Here is a 22,744-nt window from a genome sequence, read left to right as displayed (position 1 = left end):
ACATTATCTGCATGGAGTTTGCAGGCTCTCCCCGTGTCTGCGTGTGTTTCCTCTGGGTACTTCAGTTTCCTCCCACATTCCAAAAAAATAAAACATTCCGGTAGGTTAATTGGCTCCCCCAAAAATTAACCTTAGGCTGTATTAAAGGCATACGACAAAGGTAGGGACATTGGATCGTGAGCTCCTTTGAGGGACAGTTAGCGACACTAACAAACTATGGACTTTGTAGAGCACTGTGTAATATGATGGCGCTATATAAATACTGTATAATAATAATAATATTAATAATAGATTGTGAGCTCCTTTGAGGGACAGCTAGTGACATGACTAAGGACAGCGCTACGTAATATGATGGCGCTAGATAAATACTGTGTGATAATAATAAATAATACATTCAAGGTTTTCTGTATCACATAGCTTCACTGATAAAAAGTGTATCTTCTCCAGTTTAGGAGAGGATTAACAAATCAGGTCCTATGGGATTGTTCATGATTATTAGCTTTATGTAGCTACATTCCAATGTTTTAGGTCCTCCATAATAATTTCAATCCTAATTCAAAGTGTTATTTCCATTAACCCCCTTATTGTCCATTCTCAGCAGTATTTACATTAGGTTCTATGTGTTAAGTCTAGTTAGTACTTAAATTTACCTAGGAGTTTCCAGGTTCAGTATATGTGCATTAGGCCCAGCTAGACCCAGAATACCAAGCTGGACCCAGAAGGAAGGCCCGGGGACCTCATGTAGAGGCACACTTTGCACCTCCCTAAAAATCTGCTGGCACATTTTTGTCTGAAGTTTAAGTAGGATTTAAATGTCTAATGTCAGAGTAGTCTAGATGCTACAAATCAAATTACCTAGGGGCAACTACACACTTTGCTTCAAATCCACTCAAACCCTTTTATTCCCCCCTCCCACAACTCTGCAGAAGGACCAGGAAACTAGCAAGCAAGGGAATTAGTGTGCCCTCGCAGTATTCCGAAAGTAAATCACCTTTTGTTGCAGAGCACATTTTATCAATTATAGAGTATAAACCATGTAGAAACCCAAAGAATACCTTGGCTTTTGTCAGTGTATAGCCTGTAGATGGCTATGTTTGACATTAAAGACAACAAGTTGCAAACTGAATAAAAAGCTTGTTTCACAGAAATATGAACATATGATTTGCATGACACGTCCTATTATCTTTCAACAAGGTATAAGCTCCTTACTGTGCAGATTTGAAAGCAAAGGATTCTAAAATATTGGCCTTGACTTATTAAAGTTCTCTGAAGCTGGAGAGAAAACACTCATCAGTGAAGCTGGGTGATCCAGCAAACCTGGAATGGATCTGGACCAGGATTCAAAACATTTTCTAGCAAATAACTTTGAAGACACCCATTCAAGGTTTGCTGGATCACCCAGGTTCACTGATGAAAGTGTATTCTCTCTAACCTTGGAGAGCTTAAATAAATCAGGCCCATTATCTGTATATAGTAATGCAATTACAAACAAAACAGGGTCTTAAACACGTTTAAATGTCAATTCTGTGTATGCTGCTTGCCCTGACCCATGCTCAAAACTTGACTACTTTTTGCCAGCTGTCTGCACTGACCTCAGTCTGGAACCTGACTACTCTTTGGCTGCCACCTACCTTAACCTTAGCCCATAGTCTGACAACACTTGCATGCTGCTTGTTCTAACCTTGGCCTTAAACCTGGTAAATCTTGCCTGACTTCTGCTTGCAACCTGTTTACTCCTGCTTGCCATATCTTAGTCTGAACCACAAACACCACCTTTGGTCCAGCTGGCTCTGTAGCTTGCTGACCCTAATGTTCATTACCTGGTGTCAGCTGGCAGCAAATAAGTCAATTGGCTACTAAGGTTGTCCACCAAACCAAAACCAAATGTCACTTAGATTTTACACTTTGTAAACTTTGCTACCACCTTATAATAGTGGATTGTAATACCCCTAAATCATGCTTCTAGCCCAACCCCTAAATTAGGCTTAACTCCTAAAAATTGACTTTTACTTGTTTATCAGAACTAGGCATGAGCGAGTGAGCTTGCGACGAATTCAGACGTTCTCGCTTACCGAAATTGTAAGAGAGAATGGCCAGTGTAAATTTGCCGATCAAGCTTAAATTAAAAAAAAAAAAAAACATTTAAAAAAAAAAAAGATCGCGGGCTGTGCTGATCAATAAATGCAATGCCGGCTGCATTCATTGATCAGCTCAGTGTACAATCCCGGCACTACAGGTTAAATAGGGGGAAAAGTCACCCCATTCAAATCTCTAGTGTTCTCTGATTGGCAGAGGAAAGCTTTCCTCAGCCAATCAGACAGCACTAGAGGTTAATTAACCTCTAGAGCTGGGGATCCCCAGGGCTGCAAGAATGAAAGCAGCCCTGAGAATCCACAGTGATCCCGGGCACTAGAGGTTAATTAACCTCTAGTGCCGAGGATCGCAATGATTTCCTCGATCTTCCGATGGTTTTGCAAAATTGGTTAGCCGAAATTTTGCGGACCCATGGGAAGTTGGAGGAAATTTTGGCGAGAATGCCAGAAGCATTTTAGGCATCATTGCACCATATTTAGTACCTAGTTACAGAATGATTAGAACACACAAAGTTTCTTTGTTCTTGTAAAATGTTTGAGGGTAGAGTATCAGAAAGAAGGAGAGCATGGATGACATGTCATTGTAACTTGGTGGACTGACTTTGCCATTCTGAGTTGGCTGCACTTACCAATCAGAGAAAGTCAGTATAAAATTAAACTAGATTTAGAAAAGAGCAGAGACCAAACTTGATGGCTAATAAATATGATGTATTATCATGAAAAAAATAATGAAAAAAATATGTAGCAGCTTATTAGTCCTTTTATGTGATGAGTACATTTTTTTTTTATTGTTTTTCCTTTATTTTTACCTGATGATACTGCAAATATAACACTTTTTTTTAGAATGAAAACATTCACTTATTTTCCAGTATCTATGGTGGAGCAAAGATTGCCACCATCAAATAAGACTTGGAAGTTCAAACATTTATATTTATATAACATGGGAATTCATATGTTATATTTATTACATGGAGGCAGAACAAATTGAAATTTACAGAAGATAGCTTAGGGGATTGATAATATTGTTTGTAATTTCACTTCAATTCACAAGTGACAAGGATACTATATTATATACTATAAAATATGTATACAATAGGATATACTATACAATATGTTTGGCAAGGCCTTTCTGCATTTTCTGTGTACACTAAAACTGTTCTTAGACTATAAAAAAGTAAAACAAATTCAGCCATCACATTTAAGGACTGGTAAGCTGAAATATATTACATTTTCGTTCTTGAGTTTCGATATCCTTTAGGTTACAACACAACTTGATTATAATGTATTTTCAGAATTTATCAGATATTATTATATAATTTCAGTATCTTTTTTACATATGCCAAACTTGTCACAAAGAAAAGCCAACAAGGGAAGCGTACATTAAACTATTGCTTTTATTTCCACTGGAACACAAATAAATAAGCACATAATTATTATAAAATATTTTCAATGCACAAAGGAAAGCAAAATTAGAATCTGAAACAATTTTGTCATGTTGCTACCATAGTATCAAAGTACATTTAAATACATGGTACCTTAAAAAAAGTAATGCTTACAAAAGGAAACTCCCGTTAAAGTATTTTGTATGAAAAATGGCTCATGACAGATAAAATAATAGTCCGATTTTGCACTTGTTTTTTCAAAAACACCTGAAATGTTTAAAGGACCACTATACCCCTCTGTGTAAAAGTGCTGCCGATAATATTCACAGCTTTGCATTTACAAGTTTCATATAAATTTACAGAGTTAGAAATGTTTGCAGCCTGTTGACCTATGTACACTTTCACTGGAGGCAAGAAAAACACAAATGTAACTTTTCATTTATAAGATTATCAGACACAAAATAAAATATTGCTCCTTAATATTTCTGTTCACAATCTGTAGTTCTGATCATCTGAAACATTTACCTGTTTTCTATTATTGTAATTACACCTTTCTTATGCCAGTTCAAGAAAATGATGTCATTTGGATATAGTGGCCCTTTAGTTAAAGAAATAATAAAATAACATGATGACATTCAGTTTTAGGATCGGTAAACAAAGTACACAGAACATATATACTGTTTCTTCTTAAAAACCATGTTACAGTATTTAAAAATGTTGTGCCATAGTACACTAAAAACATACTGTTTTATATTACTTTACATTGTATATAATTGTCAATAGGCAATAAAGAAAACATACATTGCTAATATACACATGTATAAATATAGCTAATTGTATACATATAGATATATTTATACAAACAACATTTTAGTGCAAGGGTAACAAGAAACGAATGTGACTTGCCTGTGCTTCTTTAAAATCACAGTACACTTCACACAAAATGCTACTCTAGAGCTTCATCTATCAGCAGTTAAAAGAAGTGCATACTGAATAGCTGTGCACATGTAAACATAGGTGGGGACATTTTAAATGACTGGTGTGATGCTTATGAATATTTGCCTTAGCTAACCCATATGACCAGTTGTTAGAATGGTTTGATTTTAATAGTTGGGCCCAGCTTTAAGGGGGTTTACAGGCTTACTTTTCCTGCATCAAAGGACTCATTAAAGCGGAATTAAACTGAAAAATAAAAAAAAAAGTCAAACTTACCTCGATCGGGTCCTGCGCCATTCTGAAATTCTCCTTTCTGGACCGCTGTCATCTTTTTCCTTCTTCTGGTTATGTCACCAATCTGGCACTGTACTCGGGAACCCTAACTACTATTAAGACTGCTATAAAAGGGAAAAAAAAGTGCATGCATCTCTTTCCCCTAAGTGAAAGAAAATGCCCCTTCTGCACTTGCCCAAGATCGGGCATGCACAGAAGGAGCAGCCAAGAGCCTCCTAGGATGTGCTCCTATTCAATATTTTTGGTTTATATAAAAATTTGAGTTTAGGTCCGCTTTAACAATCTATGTAATTGACAGTACTGCCGTACCAGGTCTCAACATCTGGAGGTGCACCAGGTCTCAACATCTGGAGGTGCACCAGGCTAAACCTGTAGCTACAACATCCAGACCTGGTAAAACAATTTGGCAGAAAGAAGATCTCCATCATGTCTCAATCAATTGTCCAGCTTTAGTTTAAACTAAGCCCCTTATTCATGCAAATAAATGATGAGTTTACAGTTGCAAAAAAAAAACAAATTCAAATAATGAACATTTAACATGCAACTGACTCCTGTCATCATTCTAGTGATCCACTTCTTTAGAACATCCCTGCTCTTGAGTTTTGAGGTTACCAACTGTTGCCTAATCACATCACACGTTAATGTACGCTCAATAGGATTGCTTATGTTATAGCTGATAAGGATATTAGAAATCACCACAGTCCCACATTAATGGAATGGATATCTGGTTTAATAATGCATTATGCATAACAGTACAAGATTCTTTCAACAAACTGTTCTACCTGGTATTTTAAACATACTTGAACCTATGAAAACATTGAGCCTCATTCAGAAAAGTGTATTAAGTAAGAACTGGCTATGCCACTCACAGCTAGTTTTAATCTTGCAGAAGCCAGGATATTCACATAATAAACACATGCATTGTGACATTGCTGACTTCTCAATCTGCTATTACCTGCCTGGTTGGTATGTTGAGTAACTGAGCAGGAAAAGTTTGCAGAAGAAACCTTTACCTTATATATAACCTTATTTATTTTTTAATGAGGTTTACGGAATCAAGAAACAGATGTCTAGGGTGAGAATAACAGCCAAGCAAACAACATTTTCATGAACCCATCAATGGTAGTCCCCATATTTCTCTACAAAATGAGTGAACCTACATGGTGTAAGGAAAGACTGCGAATGCATGTGAGCACTTTACAGAATGAAGCTCAAAAAAGAACAAGTAAGTCTTTTGCTTCCTTCGCACCTCCAGTGAATTTTATTATTCTTGTAATTTGTATCAAGTGTTACAGTTTTCATCAGTGTAAGACCATTTCAATTGAAAATTATTTAAATAAAAGTAATAAATAAAAATAATTTCTATAATATATTTAATAGCTAGATAAGAGTATGTCAGTATTGCTGAATTGTACCTGTTTAAGTGTTAAACATTATTCTCTAGTCTACATAGAAGAGTTCATTATTATCATCATAGAAATACAATAAAGTGCTCTTGTTCTTTCATTTGGGATTGATATGATTTCTCCTCCCTAGATAAACACAAGACAACAGACATAGCTATGACCACTACGTTCCCCTTACTTTAACCTCACTGCACTGACACAAGCTGCCTAATCACAACTAAACACTATTAGAAGTGCACCAACTAACAGTGCTGATCAGCCCATATATATCTGATATTTTAACATATAAATCAAATAAGGGAAACTAACCAACGTATTTGTCTATGGGAGACTTCTAACTTGAAATCAAGATAAAGTGGTACAGTCTGATTGTAAACCAAAATCAGAGAGCTTAAAGCTTTGTACCTTTTACAAAAGAGAACTCATCTTAAGGTATTCTATACAATATAATGTCATTTTTATCATTTTATAGTAAGGAAAAACGTAAATCACTGTAGCCTGGTAATTCCATTACTATGGTGAAACAAGGACAAATAGGTGAGGCAAATAGGAGATTTAGGCAAGTGCTAGTGCGTTTTGTTATATCACAGTAGATTTGGAATGGCATAAACTTAAGGTAGACTTGGCTAGTGAACACTAGTTTAGTAAATTAGGGCAATGTATACACTCTTTAACAAATTATATATCTACTTTGGTGTGATGATCGCTAGCTTCTTTTACAAATCAAGTGCAATCCTTCTCAATATAGCATTTAGAAAATGCCTAAGATTGTACGCAAATTGGCAATATCATGCACCTCAAAACATATCTATAGTTAAATAACATTTAACTAAAATAGTTTTACACTTGCCTTTATTTCTTTCCTCCTTATTATTTGCTGTAAATGGATCATTTTAAGACATAGGCTAATATTTAAATTAACCCAAAAGCACCAGCAAATCTTTAGCACTTAATTACAAAAATAACAAGGTCTACATAGCAAAAACCAAAAAATAGATTGAACATATTTAAAACATATTACCTTTAATACATAAAAATTAATAGTTAATTTACATTTAGGGCCTGATTTAATAAAGTCAAGTGTTCACTGCCAGAAAGGGTGAGCAGTGTTCGCTCTCTCTCGCTAGCAAACTGGGATGATAGGTTCAGATGGGCAAACACTGCCTTGCTTTGTGGTAGATCTTTGGGATTTAGCCTGCTAGGAGAGACAGAAAAGTGATACTGATATTTAATTTTTTTTAATGGGTTTAACAGTTTGAAAAGTTTATATGTTCATTACCAGCTCCCCTGATCTCACAATAGGAAACCAATTTTGACTGCATTTTTCTACATGTATATTTTAAATGAGCAAGACAACAGAAAACTTTTCCTCTGATTTGTTAAAGCACTAATGTCTAGAAAGCACTGGCAGCACATGATTATCACATCACCAGACTGACAGTGTTGTTATGAATTTCTGTGCGTTCTCTGTTTATACCATAGATATTAAATAGCATATGTTGATTAAAATATTTTTTTAATAAAATAATATTTATTTTATTACAGTAAAAACTAATTTGCTGTAATTAGGACAGTTAGACAGTTTCTAAGTTTGGGTTAAACCCTGTAAAATAAATTATAAAAGTATAGAATCCATGATCCCCTGCCCTATGGTTAGGGCATATACATTTCCTGTTACAACCACAGACATTTGTGCCTAATCAGTGAATGTGTTTGTACATTGCATTTGCTTACAGAAATCAGAGCATCACAATAACAGCAATCCAATATCGCAGGGTGTGTGACTTTAGTATATCAGGCCCTTAGAATATAATCCTTATTACCAATAAATCACAAATAAAAACATAGGTACACAAATTTATACATTTCTTGCTATTTCTGCTTCTAAATAATCTTTGCATCACATCCATAAAAATTAAACTTTCCATACCTTGATGACCATTTCCCTGCATTTCCCGTACATATCATATGTGTCCATTTGGACAGTGGAGTGTGTAGCTTGCATTGCTAGTAATAAAGTTATTGACATTTACTCAGCCCTTGATCTGTATGATATTTCTAACAATCATGTAATATATAATAAATGTACAGTGGAGCTAATTGAATTAAATGAGGCTATTTGTAGTAGTCAGTGCCATGTGTCGCGTGTGAAAGCATGATAAAACACAGGAGACCTCTAACCAACAGGCCTTTGGTTTTGTTACTTATTAATATTATTTTGGCTGATATCTGGGTCTACAAACGGATATTAAAGTTGTGCTTTAGTGAAGATACAACAAATGTCACTGATAATTCAGTGGCACTCCAGGTACTCAGTTTTTTAAATAAATAGTCAAGGATTTTGTATCTGGTTAGGATGTATGTATGGCTAATTTTGAACATATGGGTACATATTCCATTCTGTGTTATTAGCACAGGGGTGTCCCTTATAGTCAGGGGTCTATTATATATAAACAGTATGATCCCATGGACTCTTGATTTGGCATAGCCCTGTGACAAAATTAGAGTTATGTTTGTGAATAAAAAATCTAGTCTTCAGTCTGATAAAATGTCTAACAATAAATAAATGTGATGACAATAAATGATTAGTAAAATGGTAATTTTGCGTTATTGGTGATTTACAAATAGCACAGCATTACAAAAAAAAATCCTTAACAAGTTAATAGGCTTTAATTACCCATGATCTTGCATAGTCTTTGAGAGGCACCATCAGGATGAACCTAGCTGTTAACAATGTTAATAATGCCCTAGACTTAGTCACCACTGCTTTGTAATTGGACACAAAACTTTGGATGTAAGCACTGTCCTTTCTATAAAATAGATCTATGCCTAATGCATGTACGGTTTTGTTAGGACAGAAATAGAGAGAGAGAGAAATAACATTTGTCTTTTAAAAAGCCAGCAGTAACCAATAGCCTTTGAATACTTCAGACTGATTGCATACTTTTACAGTGAGTGATAAAATTCTGCTTGCCATGCCATCTATACGTACAAGCTGCTGTAAGCTGCTCAGTGTTCTAACTCACAACTCTCTTACAATCCTTAAGTAGCAGCTGTGAAACATGGTAAAAATAATTTTCACTTTACTGCCCTTAATTCCTTCATTACTCCATTGGCTCGAATTATATTTTTTAATTGGTTGACCTCATCCAATAAAAAGTAACAATTTTGGTTAATTAGGAACAAAGGAATATGTTGTGGTATCCAGGCATATTTAACATAGACAGGCTTTCATAGGCAAAAATGTATTTTTACATAGGATTTTCACAACTGCTATCAAGTGATTGCTATAGAATTGTGATATCAGAGAAGAAGCGATAACATTTCTCCACACACAAACACAGTTAGATGGTATATTAGCAGGAATAGCACAGTATAGATATAGTCACATTAAATATTTATTTAACACACAGCATTTCTTGTGTTAGTTATGTTCCACTAAGAATGCAGACTGAGCAGCTAGCATCGATAAATTTTAGCCCTGTGGTACATGGTTCAAATCCTTTCTTTAATACGTGTTTTTCATTTGTGATATTTCCTATTATTTAGGATTGTTCCATGTGCTATATTTTGGTCCACGGTAAAAAAAAAAAAGCCATTATAATATTTCCCTTCTGCTTAAACTGGTCCCAGAGGCAATCTAATACTTTTAAGTCCCCTACAGAATATTACATTGATAGGGGAATGGGGAAAAGGATTGATGTGAATGATTGCATGCATGGTAAATGCACTCTGGATATTATTTACAAAGAAGGTGGCTTCCTGATTAACAATAGGCTAATACAGCAACAATAAGTATTTATTAAAGACATCCTGTGCTAATCTTCATTTTTTTACTTCATGTATCATGTATCAAGATGTTCCTGTTTGCACTGTTCATTACAACCTGTAAAATTTAAAGACGTATTGAAACTTAAAAAATAATCTGCTGCTGAGGACATATCTCAAAATTTTCTAATTCTAAATCAGAGACCGCCAGGTAAACAGCATTTTAGGAAGGTCAGCAATAGAAAGCTCCACATTTTTGGAAGCTTTACTGAATATAAGTGCATAGGATATTGGTTTCCAAACAATTGGTTGGGGATGGTCATTGGTGAAAAAAGTTTATTAAAACTATTAGGATACTACAGCCAAATGGTATACATGCTTCTGGAATATTTATGCCTCGCACCCATTTTTTCTTGTGTTAATCACAGTGAACCTCCTAGTCTCCTAGCTAACTGGATATTGGGAGAGGAAAACAAACACCCCCTAAAGAATACTAGAAACAGGCAGACAGTGCTTCTTAGTAGATGACCCAGTTATTGGCCCTGGACTGTAAAAAAGATGCAGTGTGAAGGCATTATCCACATTTTAAGTTTTTCCTTTTTTTTATAGGCACCAGTTTACTTTATAAGACAAAGGCATTTTCTTTTTGGTGAAATTGCCTATAGCCCAGCCAGGCAGGCAGAAGAAAATGCAGCTGGCACAACTGGACAAGGTATTAGAACTCGATAAGTTTGGAGTTTTAGTTCGTGAAAGGAGAAAATAGATCAGTTCAGGAGATGTGGCAAAATAGAGAAAAGAAACTTTTTGAAAGTTTTGAAAGTTTTCAAACCCTTTAAAGTAAGTCATTTGATCCTAATAAATCATTCTACAGACAGTTATAGGTCATTATTGAACTTTTATGTGACATGTACCTTTATATTAGTCATAAAAGATTCTTAGTATCATTCAGCAATGACCAAGGGCTGAGCAGAAAAGTGACGCTACACAACATAGGTAGTATATCATAGAAGATTGTCCCTCACGTTAAATACCATTTAAAATATATTGTGGACAATCTAATATATCTCTGCCATTCTTCTGTTATCCTGTTATGTAAAGAACACATATAGGTAAATATAGGACTATATGAGTAAGGATAATGAAATACATGCCTCAGAAAATAAGTCAAAGTGAGAATCCGATGAAACAAGAAAAATTTACATAAAATAGTAAACAACATTACAGATTTAGTACATTACACAAAATATCAAAATTATTCGTAAAATTGTAATAATTTATTTTCTAACATTGTATTTTGTTTTGCTCATAAACTGATTAATTATTTACATTTATTATTGTTGTATATATCTTTAAAAAAAATCTTGCTAAATATATGTGACGTGAAGTAGGTAGGTCAATCTTCTTTGAGCTGCATTAGGTGAACAGTGACATTGAGTGCATGGATGTCCCCTATGCATGAAATGCAACTGCTCTATCAAGTGAACATTGCTACCTGTGCAATTCAAACCTTCCATTCATGTGACGGAGTCTTTGAACTATGTCTGTGTCATATAGCAGTGTCCCAGAAGACGGTTTGCTGTTTTGAATAGGGAGGAGGGCTGTATTTCTTTGAGCCGTTGGTCTTCTTCCAGCTAGGTAGGATAGGCATGCTTTCTTGCTTACAGAGTCCCTTTTCTGTTTTTTGTCTTGCTTTAATCTCTTTGCACAAAGTACGCTTTTTCTCAATCATGTCCATCATTGTGTGGTCACCATAAAGCCACTGCATAGGGGTCATCTGTCAAATAGAGTCACATGAAATATTGTTTAATATTAAAACTCTGAAGTAGATGAATACCAATGGGAGAGGCTTTTTTACAGGGTAAATTATTTTGTACTTTAAGAGCCAAGGGCTCACCATAACAACTCAAAATGGTCTTGTCCATTATTATTGGCCACCTGTAGATGACATTGTGTCTTTACCTAGAAAACTAGCTGACGTGTATCAAACTTTAATAATAATTTATAATATCTCAGACAACAAGAGTTTGTTATATGCTTTATATGAAGACACAATGCCATCTAGTGGTGTGACTTGAGTATAAATCAAGATTATTTTACTAATGCCATTTCCAAGTCAAAAGTATATACAGTAAACATTTTAGGGTAAGACTTCTCTGTTACCTCTCATCATGTGATGCTACATGTTTAATGATCTGCATTGCTGGCCATTGAAGTTAACAAAAACAGCAGGAAAAAGGTGCTGCATATTGATTTTTACTACTTTATTGAAAAAAAATGACTTCGGGGAGTATCCCCTTAGGGTGAGAGGGTCACTGCAAGTGTTTGCCTGTAACAAGCCCTAATTTATAACTGCATTTTTTTAACCATTACTTGTCCTAGGGGCCTCTAAATACACCAGTATGATGTGTTGCCTGTTTTCTCCAGTACTGCCCACAGCCTTCTGATGTTGAGAAAATTATTTTCTTCTTTACAAAGTATGCCCAGAGAAAAATGTTAGTTCAATCTCTCATCTATAGATAGAGTTCTTTAATGCTGGCCAACAGCAAATGGATGCAAATGAATTAAAACTGAAATTGTTCTGCACACTTTAAAGCAGTGAGCTAATATATTTTTTTATTATTACAGAAGTTATAAAAATGTGTGATTAAACTTTAAAGACATTTCTGTTAAGCATGTCTGTAGAGTTTGGATTTTAAAATAATATGTCAGAAGCAGAATTTAATTGGCAATGCATCGTATATTTAGCTACAAGGTCATTTTCAAATAGAAAAATTATACCAGAAGGTTTAAATAGATATACAATCACATAGGAATACAATGACTGTATCCAATCACATTGTTTCAGGGACAAGTAAAAATGTATAATGGTAAAAGTCAGGTCTACTTTAATAGGAATGACCAATGTGCCCTAGTCCAGCCACAGAAATGATAAACTCCTGTACCATGCCTATGTGTGATCTGACTTCCTCCATTCTGTGCTCTGGTTAAATCGTGGAAGCTGTGGGATGCACAGGAACAGATGGACTTATTGCAGGAGTTTAAAATAGCAGATTGCTCCTTTAAAACACAGAGCTAGAAGAAGCTCCGCAAGAAATATGGAAATAAACAGAAGGAATGTCATAATGTAAAAGTCAACAAAACTGCTATTTAACTGAGTAAAGTGGACGCTGGAAGATTTTTAATTTTTTTTCAATTCTTATTTCATCTAAGGTTACAGAAAATCAACAATGGTGTGACTTTATATTTCTCATGGTAGGCAGTTAGAAGTGACAAAACAGATTTTGGAGATCTATTGCAATGTTTGCCTCATGAGCTCACTCATTATGCATGTGCCTTTTTGATGTCCTTCACCCCTACCTCCCATAAATACACACACTGTGTTGTGAATTGTACATGCTGGCACCCCATTTACTAGGCACTGTGAATCCCAAATGCTAAATCCTGTTCCGCTCCCCCTTATGTTCACTCTTTACTGTGCCCCAGCTTACTTCTTATCTGTAATATTCATTGCCTCTCTCTTTACTGAGTGCTTAACCCACCAAGTCTCTTACCCTTTACTGCCATAAAATAAAACATTCAAGCAGCAAAAGAGATAGAAAATGGGCTGTCTGAAGATCATCCTCACCAGTTGTGCAATTAACTTATATGGACAGAATAGAATGCATTGCTTCCTACTCTAAGATCACATTACTACACATACAAGAGCATACAGGGGAGCATCACTGCATTTGAATCTAAACCCCCTACTTACCAGCACAGCTCCACTGTGGATGTTCTTCTCTTGCCATCACACATTTTTAATCTATTTTTTATTAAATGCATTCCAATACATAACCACTAGATGACACTCATGGCACACTTCAACCTGCTTATTTGTCAAGTGGTCTTAGATGGGTATTAGGTTTACTCTGTACAAATTCTTCTTGAATTTCTAACACAGACAATAATCCCATATATCTGTAGATACACACAGTGTAATTTAAAAGCCATTGTTTTCTTTAGTCCTTTTTTCAGTGCCTGTATCACCACCTAGAAGGGAATGCATGACCTGAGAATCTTTTGATTTATCTTACAAGGGACAGAAGATAAAAAAACAAAAAGAAGTAAAAAAAAATCTAGAACAGCCTTTCTTAAAGTATTTTTAGGTCTAGTGGAACCCCTCCTAAACCAATTTGTCAGACGTTAGTGAGAAGAAAGCCTACTCCTCCCTAAAATCAGCTAAATAGATAATCGGTTTAATGCTGTTGGCTCTTTCAAGTGAAATTGGCCCCAAAACTATGCAGGTTCCATCAAATGGGAGGTCAATAAGGCACAGCTGTACCCTGGTTGAAAAAAACAGGTCTAGAGTAAGACTGTCCAACTGCACTCCTTGAGGGCCAGGATCTTATCATCGTTTTAGTATTTTTCTAAGTGACAGCAACTCATTTCATGAAGTGGTGTGTATATGAAAATACAGGCCTATATGTGGCCCTCAAGGACAGGAGTTTCTGGGGAAAGTAATCAAAAGTACAGGAAACTGTACATTGCCATTGCAGGCATAAGGCAAAAACAAAGTTTTTCTAGGTAAACTTCATTATAGAAAAACATATCCACATTATACACCATTCAGTGCATTTCTGACTAGCACATAAGATGTAAAAACAACCTATCATAGCTCAATTAAAGGGAAATTAATTATAGATTTTCAATTCCCTGAATTTCACTTTTTGTAAAATGTAGTATCTAGAACAGGGGTCGGCAAACTCCCGTCCTAATGGCTCCGCCCACCACCAGGGAATTGCGGAGGAGAGGGATTTCCCTTCAGGGAGCGTTCCCTATTTACCGCAGCGGCAGAAGTATCAACGCTGGCCGCAATAAATAGGGGAGCCACAGTAAGGAGGCAGCACCGGGGCTCAAGCCCCTGGCAGATCTGTCGGCAACCCGCTACCTAGGGGGCGTTAGGTCGGAACAAACTACAGGCTAGGCCGTATCTGGCTTAAAGGCCGGAGTTTGCCGACCCCTGATCTAGAAGTTCTCAGTCATATTCACGTATACCCCATGCACAGTATAATGGTTATAGTATAAAGTTTTTGGTTCTTTCTCCATATATACTGTCAATGTACGGCATCACATGAATAAAGGGAGAAAAGTTTGGTGTAGGCATTTAAAGCATACTGAGCACCTCACAAGAAGTGGTTTTCCAACCAATCCAATATGATGGTAATTGGCCACTGATCCTCAATAGCCTAATGACTTGTTTCTTCCATGCTGTGCACACTAATCTGATGTTGCAGATGATCATCATCTGGCAGGGTTCCCTAGGTAGACCTGCTCACATCATTGAGCATCAGAACAAAGCCACAACGTCACAACACTATTCTGACAATTACAGAGAAACTTTTAAATGGTATTTTAAATATATTTTAGGATAGCACTTAAAGGATCTGCTGCTAAGGTGTTGGTGCCTGATACCACAGGACACTTTCCTTGTAGAGTCTGTGTCTAACTCTTGTGGAAATTATATTTCCATTGGTCATAACTGTTTTGGTGGAACAAGGAGGACTTACACAATACTAGGCAGGTGGTTTTATTGTTTTGGGTAATCAGTCTACACATTTTATGTATTCTTACTAAATTACTTAAACATTTCTTTCAGCTAGTCTTGTGATTTAGACACTTCTGCCACACTGCACAGAAAATTCTAAAAGGTAACGGCACCAAGAAAAAGGTAGTTTTCATACTGGTTGGCAAATTAATGTTTTAACTACATCCTTTTCTGAAAGTATACTAACTTTGGAAATGCAATAAATATAATGGGAATAAACAATTGTATAACAGCTTAGAAACAGGCTAAGCAGCACATATCAAGGGTTGTAGGCTTTTCCTTCCTAACCTGTTCTTCAGCAAAGCATTTAAACCCTGAAAGAGAATACACTTTCCATGACCCAGGGCCAAAGTGACTATGAGCAGCTTACAAATTAAAAGGCTTTTAAAAGTCTAGAATATCTCTGCCCTCTCATAGCATTGAAAGAAAGAAGAAGTCATGGTACCAGGTTTTGGGAAGTGTATGTGGCGGGAGTGACCACAGTATAGTAAGTTACTTGTGTAAAGTGCTGGTCCCTACTACCCTAGACGTTCGGTTACAGTTGCCAACACTTCATCTTCTGTTCCAGGTGCTTTGCTTATACCTTAGATGGAAGTACAAAATAAAACATCCAACAGTTTCACAATATTATTTCAAAAGAATGGCAATTTAAGTAAGACACTCAATGCACAGTAAAGGTAAATTTATCAACACAACTTAGATAAAGTATTTAGATACTGCTTTTATTCATATTTTAAAGATGATAATATAGGTAGGAATTTTCATGCACAAACACTTACAGGTCATCATTATTATTTTTGGCAAAAGAATTGGCTCAGATCAACCCCCAAACTGCCAGGGTTATCTGCCAAATGACAGCACACTCTGGCACATATAGGAGATAATAATATTGAACAGTTTACATCATAAACAGTCTATAGTTTTTTATTTACTTCTTTTATCTCACAAGGCTTACATTTGGGTAGCTGCCATATCTATGGATAGGAATGATGGCTGTGCAAGTATTCTGTTGATTGTGAATTTCAGTGTGTAATATAAACATGCACCAAGAATCAAGTAGATGCAAAAACAGACACACATATTACATATTGTGGAGATTCTGAAAATGTATGTACAAATTAACAATGCATTTACCACAGAAGGCAAGACATTCATCTCTACACAGAAAACAGAAGGTTGTGAAATTTATCAAAACATGATAAATTTTTTTTTCTCGATAGTAAAAATGTGCACACCATGTAAAAAAATAAAATAATTAGGAAAGTACAAATAGTAAAATGTTACAATCAAATTACAGAATGAGTAAAGTCTGAGTCAACACAGGAATTGAAGAAACAGAAAGACAAAGCTCCTCCGTGGACAGAGCGGCGGATGACTTTGTTGACTAATGGCAGACACAGAGTGGACTGTACGAGGACAGACACAGAGCGGACGGCAACAGATGACAGACAGAGAAGTGGAAAGTATTTGGCATGTAGAATCAGATGACGTCATTCACTACTGGGTAACGGTGGTACCTGGCTCTGTAGTTGTTCATTGGCTTGCCTGAGGGGAGTTACTGAAGGAGGAGGCACACCTGACGTGGAAGCAGATCGACCTAATTTGCAGCTGATTTTCATTTCTGCAAAAGAAAAATACTATTGTGTAGTCACAATCACTTACAAATTCTGCAGTTGAGAAAAGTGTAAATTCTTGTCAATGTGATCAGGAACAGAACGTGTATTCTGTCTCAAACATAAGGGCAGAACAAGAGATTGAACGGTAAAGGTAAAGAACGCACAGCATAAGGTCATGACATAATCATCAAAAGACATATATTGATAAAAATTGGAACACATTACAATAATATAACAATATTAACCATAGAATGCACATTCCAAATCTCTTTCAATGGTTACGTTTCCTCTTTCACTCCCCTCCCTAAGTTCCCCAAGCCTTGGTCCTTGGACCTGTACTCTTCTCTTTTTCATCTCCTCTCTTGGTAAACGCATACACTCCCTAGCTTACATTACCATTTGTATGAAGATAACACACAAATTTCCCTATCCACCACTTGTCTCGCTTTGTCCTGAATAAAGTTTCAGGCTGCCTGTCAACCATCTCATCATGAATGGGTGACATACACCTGTAGGATACATACTCAATGTGGATAAACCAGAAATAATTATCCTCCCTCCCTAACCCTTAAAACATACCCTAACACCTCTTAAGGCTAAAAATGACAAGTCACCCACCCTCCCGAGAAGATGGTGTCTTGATGTCACCTTTTACCCTCTTACCTAACTTTCTAAATCCAGAACTTCACCAGGCCTTTCCACCTGAACCAATATCTCCAAAATACACCCCTTCCTACCCTCATGACCAGACTTTCTTTCAATTCCACTAACAAGACACTCATCTCTACAATTCATCCTGAAAGCCTCTGCTAGACTTTTTATGCTTTAGATTAATCTTCATGTGCAGCTCCTCTCTAAAAATCATTCTACTTGATTCCATCTCACTTCAAATTCAAGCTAATGTGCTTTGCCTTTAAATCACTTCAAGGCTTCTGTCTACCTTTAATTTCAAAATGTATACAAAAATATACCCCAACTATCTTCTCCACTTCTCTAATGACAAACCAAGTACTACTTAACTTGGGACTGCCTCCCACGCATGGCTCCAAGGGTTCTTTAGATCCCCTACTTCCATAAACCCCCTTCCTTCCCTCCCACACACACGTTGCAATTTCCTCCTGGTCCCATTAGGCTTTCTCCTAATTTACCACTTCTAAACAAACATAAAAACTTAGCTTTTCAAACCTGCCTACCAATTATTATCTATGCTATTTCTCATCTGATTTATTGTTTCGGGGCTAGTATCAAATGAGAATCTGATGTATGTACAGCAGCCGTTCAAAGTCGTTCATAGATCTGTGCTGACAGGTCCGAAAATGAAGAACGACCGTAATGCAAGTGAAGGGGAGAGAGCGCAGCAGGGTGCTCACTCTCCACCCTCCATAAAGCAGAATGGTGCTGTATGTACAGTGCTCATTCCTGCATTTTTCAGTCTTTTGTCATTGGAAAGGATTATGAAAGATCCTTTCCAACGATAAAAGTCTAACGTGTATGTAGCCTAATTAGCCACAGTTTCATTTCCACTACTCGCTGTACTACGATTCACCACTGCCAAAACTGTACGCTCAATTGGTAGGAGCCTCTTTTTTGCCTGTATCATAGTTTGTAATTGTTGTGTACACTGCCTTGCCATCTGCAGTTCTTATGTAGTGCACATAAGGTAGCATGATGTATAAGTGGAAAACAAATTAAAAATATAATAGATAGGCATTGACAATAAATGTTAGTTGCTATTCAAAACATCTACGGTATGCTAAAATGCAACTGCATACAGTGCATCTCACAGATACATATGCTCTGCACATGCAGTATAAAAAATTAGGAAAGACCTTTTTTTGTGCGTAGAGGTGCATTGATAGCACATTTAAAATGGATGGGCTGTCTTATGCAGCATGTGCCAAAATATAAAAATTATGTTATGGTGGTAATACCCCCTAAGTACAATGGGTTCAACAGCTATTATGTCCACAAGTCAGAAATCACAATCATGGTTCTTACACCCCTTAATTTACTTCCAAATGCATGAACTGACATCCGTACAAGAAAATGTTTCTACCCTTTACATCCATTGTTTACTTTGTTAACTTGTAATTGTTCAATAGGCTGATTGGACCATTTACTCAATTTTTGCTATGTTGCTTTGTTTACTATTGTGGACCTAAATCTTGGGCAACAAAAACTAAAATAAAGAGTACAATTTCTCCTTTCTTTTGTTTATGGTTTGTATATTTAGAAAGAAACTGTGAATGTGAAGCAAAAAGTATAAATCTACTAATAGCATATCCTAGCTCTCGTTTTTACTAAAATAAGTGTGTGCATTTGTAAAAAGCAATATTATTCAGGTATGCTTCGGGCAGCATAGTTTTTATATATATGGCCCTGGTCTCAAGGGCTGATTATTGATAATAAATGCAGTCAATAATTGATATTGGATGTGAATTAATCTTAGCAAATAATGCACCTTTTAGCTCTTGGTTACGCCTGTTTATTAATATAACTGCACAATGTGCAAATTAGGCCATGCTGCATACAAGATCTTCAAAATGAGAACACCCTGACTGGTTGCCTAATTATTCCAACATCATCAACCAGCCAGTATTAAAGTGCCTCCAGTTTTTTAACAGTTTTTTTAGATTTAATGTTATTGATTGATTATTTCAACCCAGACATTCGGCAGCATTTCTCACCTGAGCTATTGTTTCCTGCTAGCATGGTTGGACTGACGGACGATCTTCCAAGTCTGCTGGAAACATGAGTTGGGCCTGGAGTTCCATCCCATTCCTGAGCTTTCATCGTCTCTCTGGAGGATGGTGAGGAATGGTGAATAGATCGGTCTTTGTTTTCCAACTTTGGTAAGGGTTCAGTGCTATGACTCCTGACCTTCATTTCATCCGGTGGTTCTAAAAAAAAGGAATATTAGGGTATTGAAAATGTTAAAAATTCACATAATACTCCAAGGCCAGGAAAAAATGTATTTTGGAAAAAGATATCCCTAAAGTGTAACTTTGTGTTAACCTAGCCCCTCAACACCAAAAAACTAAAATGTTAGGAAGTTAGCAATAGAGCTCTCTCCCCTGGGATCTTGAGGAGATCAAGCCCAGAGATAATCTGCCATAGTGTTCAAATATGCTATTATTCCATTAATATTATCACTTTAGAGGCCCCAGAATGTGTAAAACGGATATCTATCTATCTATTTATCTATCTATCTACCTATCTATCTATCTATCTATCTATCTATATATTTATATATATGCATATATGTGTGTCTATGTATATGTGTGTGTCTATATATATATATATATATACAGAAGACAAATAAATGAGACATTGTATTCTTTCGTGTTAACAGAAAAAGTAGTGTGCCCACAACCCCCACCCACCCATAATTAGGTGACCTGAATCAGTAAAATAATTTATATACGTGTATATCAAAAACATTTTTTGATGTGTGACCCAAATTCAACTTCAAAGACGTTCTGTCCCTTTGAAAATAATGTTTTTATTAAAACAGTCAGATACAACAGATTCTGTAATATAATAAACAAGATAATTCTTAGTAATCCAACAGTGGTGATTCTCAGTTGTAAATTTCACCTACAGTGTATACGTAAAGGGATTCCACCTGAGAATCCATATGCTACATCAGTGTTTCTCAGCCAGGGTTTTGTAAAAACCTAGGTTTTCTCCAGACGTTCCTTGAGCAATGACCAATTTATTCTTCTCAGCTTAAGTGACATTCTTCCCACTGACCAGCAATGTGGGAGACATTTTTTTGCTTGCAAACCCCAGGCTAATATGTTGTTAACTATGGATGTTTAAATATAGCAGGGGTGCCCTGAAGACCCGAAAGTTATTTCAATGGTTTCCCATGTCAAAAAGGAAGAAACAATGGTCTACAATAATGCTGCTTCTAAACTCACTTATATCTCCTCAAAAGAAACTCCTCATGGACTCCTTAACTGTCTGGTGGAATTTAGGAGAAGGAAAGGCTGAGCAGTGTCATGGAAATTAGTTGACATAAACCAAAACTCATGGGCAGTAGACAAAAATGATATAATTCATAAATATGGTACATGTTACATTCATGGGGCTTGTAAACACATGTACACTAAAATGCAGAACAATGTTACAGGTAAAGGTAAAATACAGGTTCAGCTTTGTTACCAAACCCCACCTTAGTCCTCAATAAGCTGTCCAACAACCCCGTCCCCCTTTGCAGGTAAATACCCAGTCACTCTGCAATCTGCTGCCACTTGGGATTTCTGCATTCTACCAATAAAAAACTAGTGCTAGGCTGATTGTGTCTGTGCACAAACACTAAATAGACATGAATGGGACAAACCATTAACAGCAATGGGACATTAATGTGCAAGCATCTCCCAATTTTATTTTGCCTGAAGGACTGCAGACAACAATGGAGGCCATAGAAAAATAAGGAATGGTAAGGTACATACAGACCAGCAGGCAGTTGGGAACATCTATGTATTGAGAAGATTAGGAAGGGGAGTAGTTCTGTACAAATGCTACTACACATTTTTATAACCTTTATTTCTGAACTCAATTGACTTGTATGTCATTCCACCCACAACTCACACACTTCAGCTTTGCCTGAGCAAGGCTGACTTTAGCTGGAAGCCAAGGTGCCTGAATTTGGAAATTACATGTAAATAATTTACAGGTTTAAAAAAAACATTTTAACCAGTTCTGCTACAAAAAGACAAATCCTACTAGCTTGATTTGTATGCACACACCAAGATGACTCATACCAAGTAATCAAGTTAAATCCATGCAGAATAGGAAAAACTTTAATGTAGTCTTTTTTAGGATACTGACTTCTCAAGACAAATTTCTTTAATCAAGATCTTTGAAATAAGATGAAAGTGTGGAAGTCATATTGGCATGAAAGTCATTTGATGAGATGGGTTAATACTATGAAAATTCATACATTTGTTGATTTATATTAATATGGTAAAGTATTTTCATCCAATCTGTGAAAATAACAAATCATTTACCTTGGCAATAGGTATGCTGAGTCCATTCTAAAAGGTGACACATGCTTACTGAAGGCTATACCCAGACTTAATCCAATAAGAAAATAAACAAATGTACCTACAACAAAGGGAAATACTTGTCTCTCTGGCACTAAATGCTACTCTAATAGAAAAAATTCAAATTTCAAAGTGTCTTTAGAATCTGACACTTCAAGCAGTGTTCATCTCCCTGCTAGTGGTATTCCTGGTGATTCCTCCGTTACTTCCGGACTCAGTAAGGGGAAAGCAAGAGACTCCAGGTTGTGTTGGTTCCTGACAAGACTTTGGATAATGATCTTTCTACACCTATTGGCTGGAAAATCAGTGGAATAAGTATTTTTTTCAATGTACAATTTCTATTTCAAATTTGCAATTTGTATAAGGATCCAAAGAAAAGCAAAAAATCCTAAATGCCATGAGAATGTAGGCAGCACGGTGGCTCAGAGTTAGCACTCCGGCCTTTGCAGCGCTAGGTCCTAGGTTCGAATCCCAGCCAGGACACTATCTGCATGGAGTTTGCAGGTTCTCCCCATGTCTGCGTGGGTTTCTTCCGGGTACTCTGGTTTCCTCCCACATCCCACAAACATGTAGTTAGGTTAATTGGCTTCCCCCTAAATTGACCTTAGACTACA

At 36.3% G+C, this 22,744-nt stretch overlaps 1 protein-coding gene across 1 annotated transcript in view; it reads right to left on the bottom strand.

Annotated features, from left to right (window-relative positions):
- Nucleotides 1-7,614: 7,614 nt before the first annotated feature.
- The window catches only part of NYAP2 (neuronal tyrosine-phosphorylated phosphoinositide-3-kinase adaptor 2), a 97,929-nt gene continuing 82,799 nt past the window's right edge, over nt 7,615-22,744 (bottom strand). Inside the window, exons 5-7 of the mRNA XM_072407932.1 lie at nt 19,767-19,979; nt 16,981-17,084; nt 7,615-11,653 (exon numbers count right to left, since the gene is read on the bottom strand). Of these exons, the coding sequence (XP_072264033.1) occupies nt 11,426-11,653; nt 16,981-17,084; nt 19,767-19,979 (545 nt within the window). The 3' untranslated portion in view covers nt 7,615-11,425. The remainder of the gene's footprint in view (nt 11,654-16,980; nt 17,085-19,766; nt 19,980-22,744) is intronic.

The sequence above is a fragment of the Pyxicephalus adspersus genome, chromosome 4 (genome assembly GCF_032062135.1).
Source record: "Pyxicephalus adspersus chromosome 4, UCB_Pads_2.0, whole genome shotgun sequence".
Taxonomy (NCBI): domain Eukaryota; kingdom Metazoa; phylum Chordata; class Amphibia; order Anura; family Pyxicephalidae; genus Pyxicephalus; species Pyxicephalus adspersus.
Note: the sequence above shows the minus strand (reverse complement) of the source record. Positions and strands in the feature narration are given on the sequence as shown.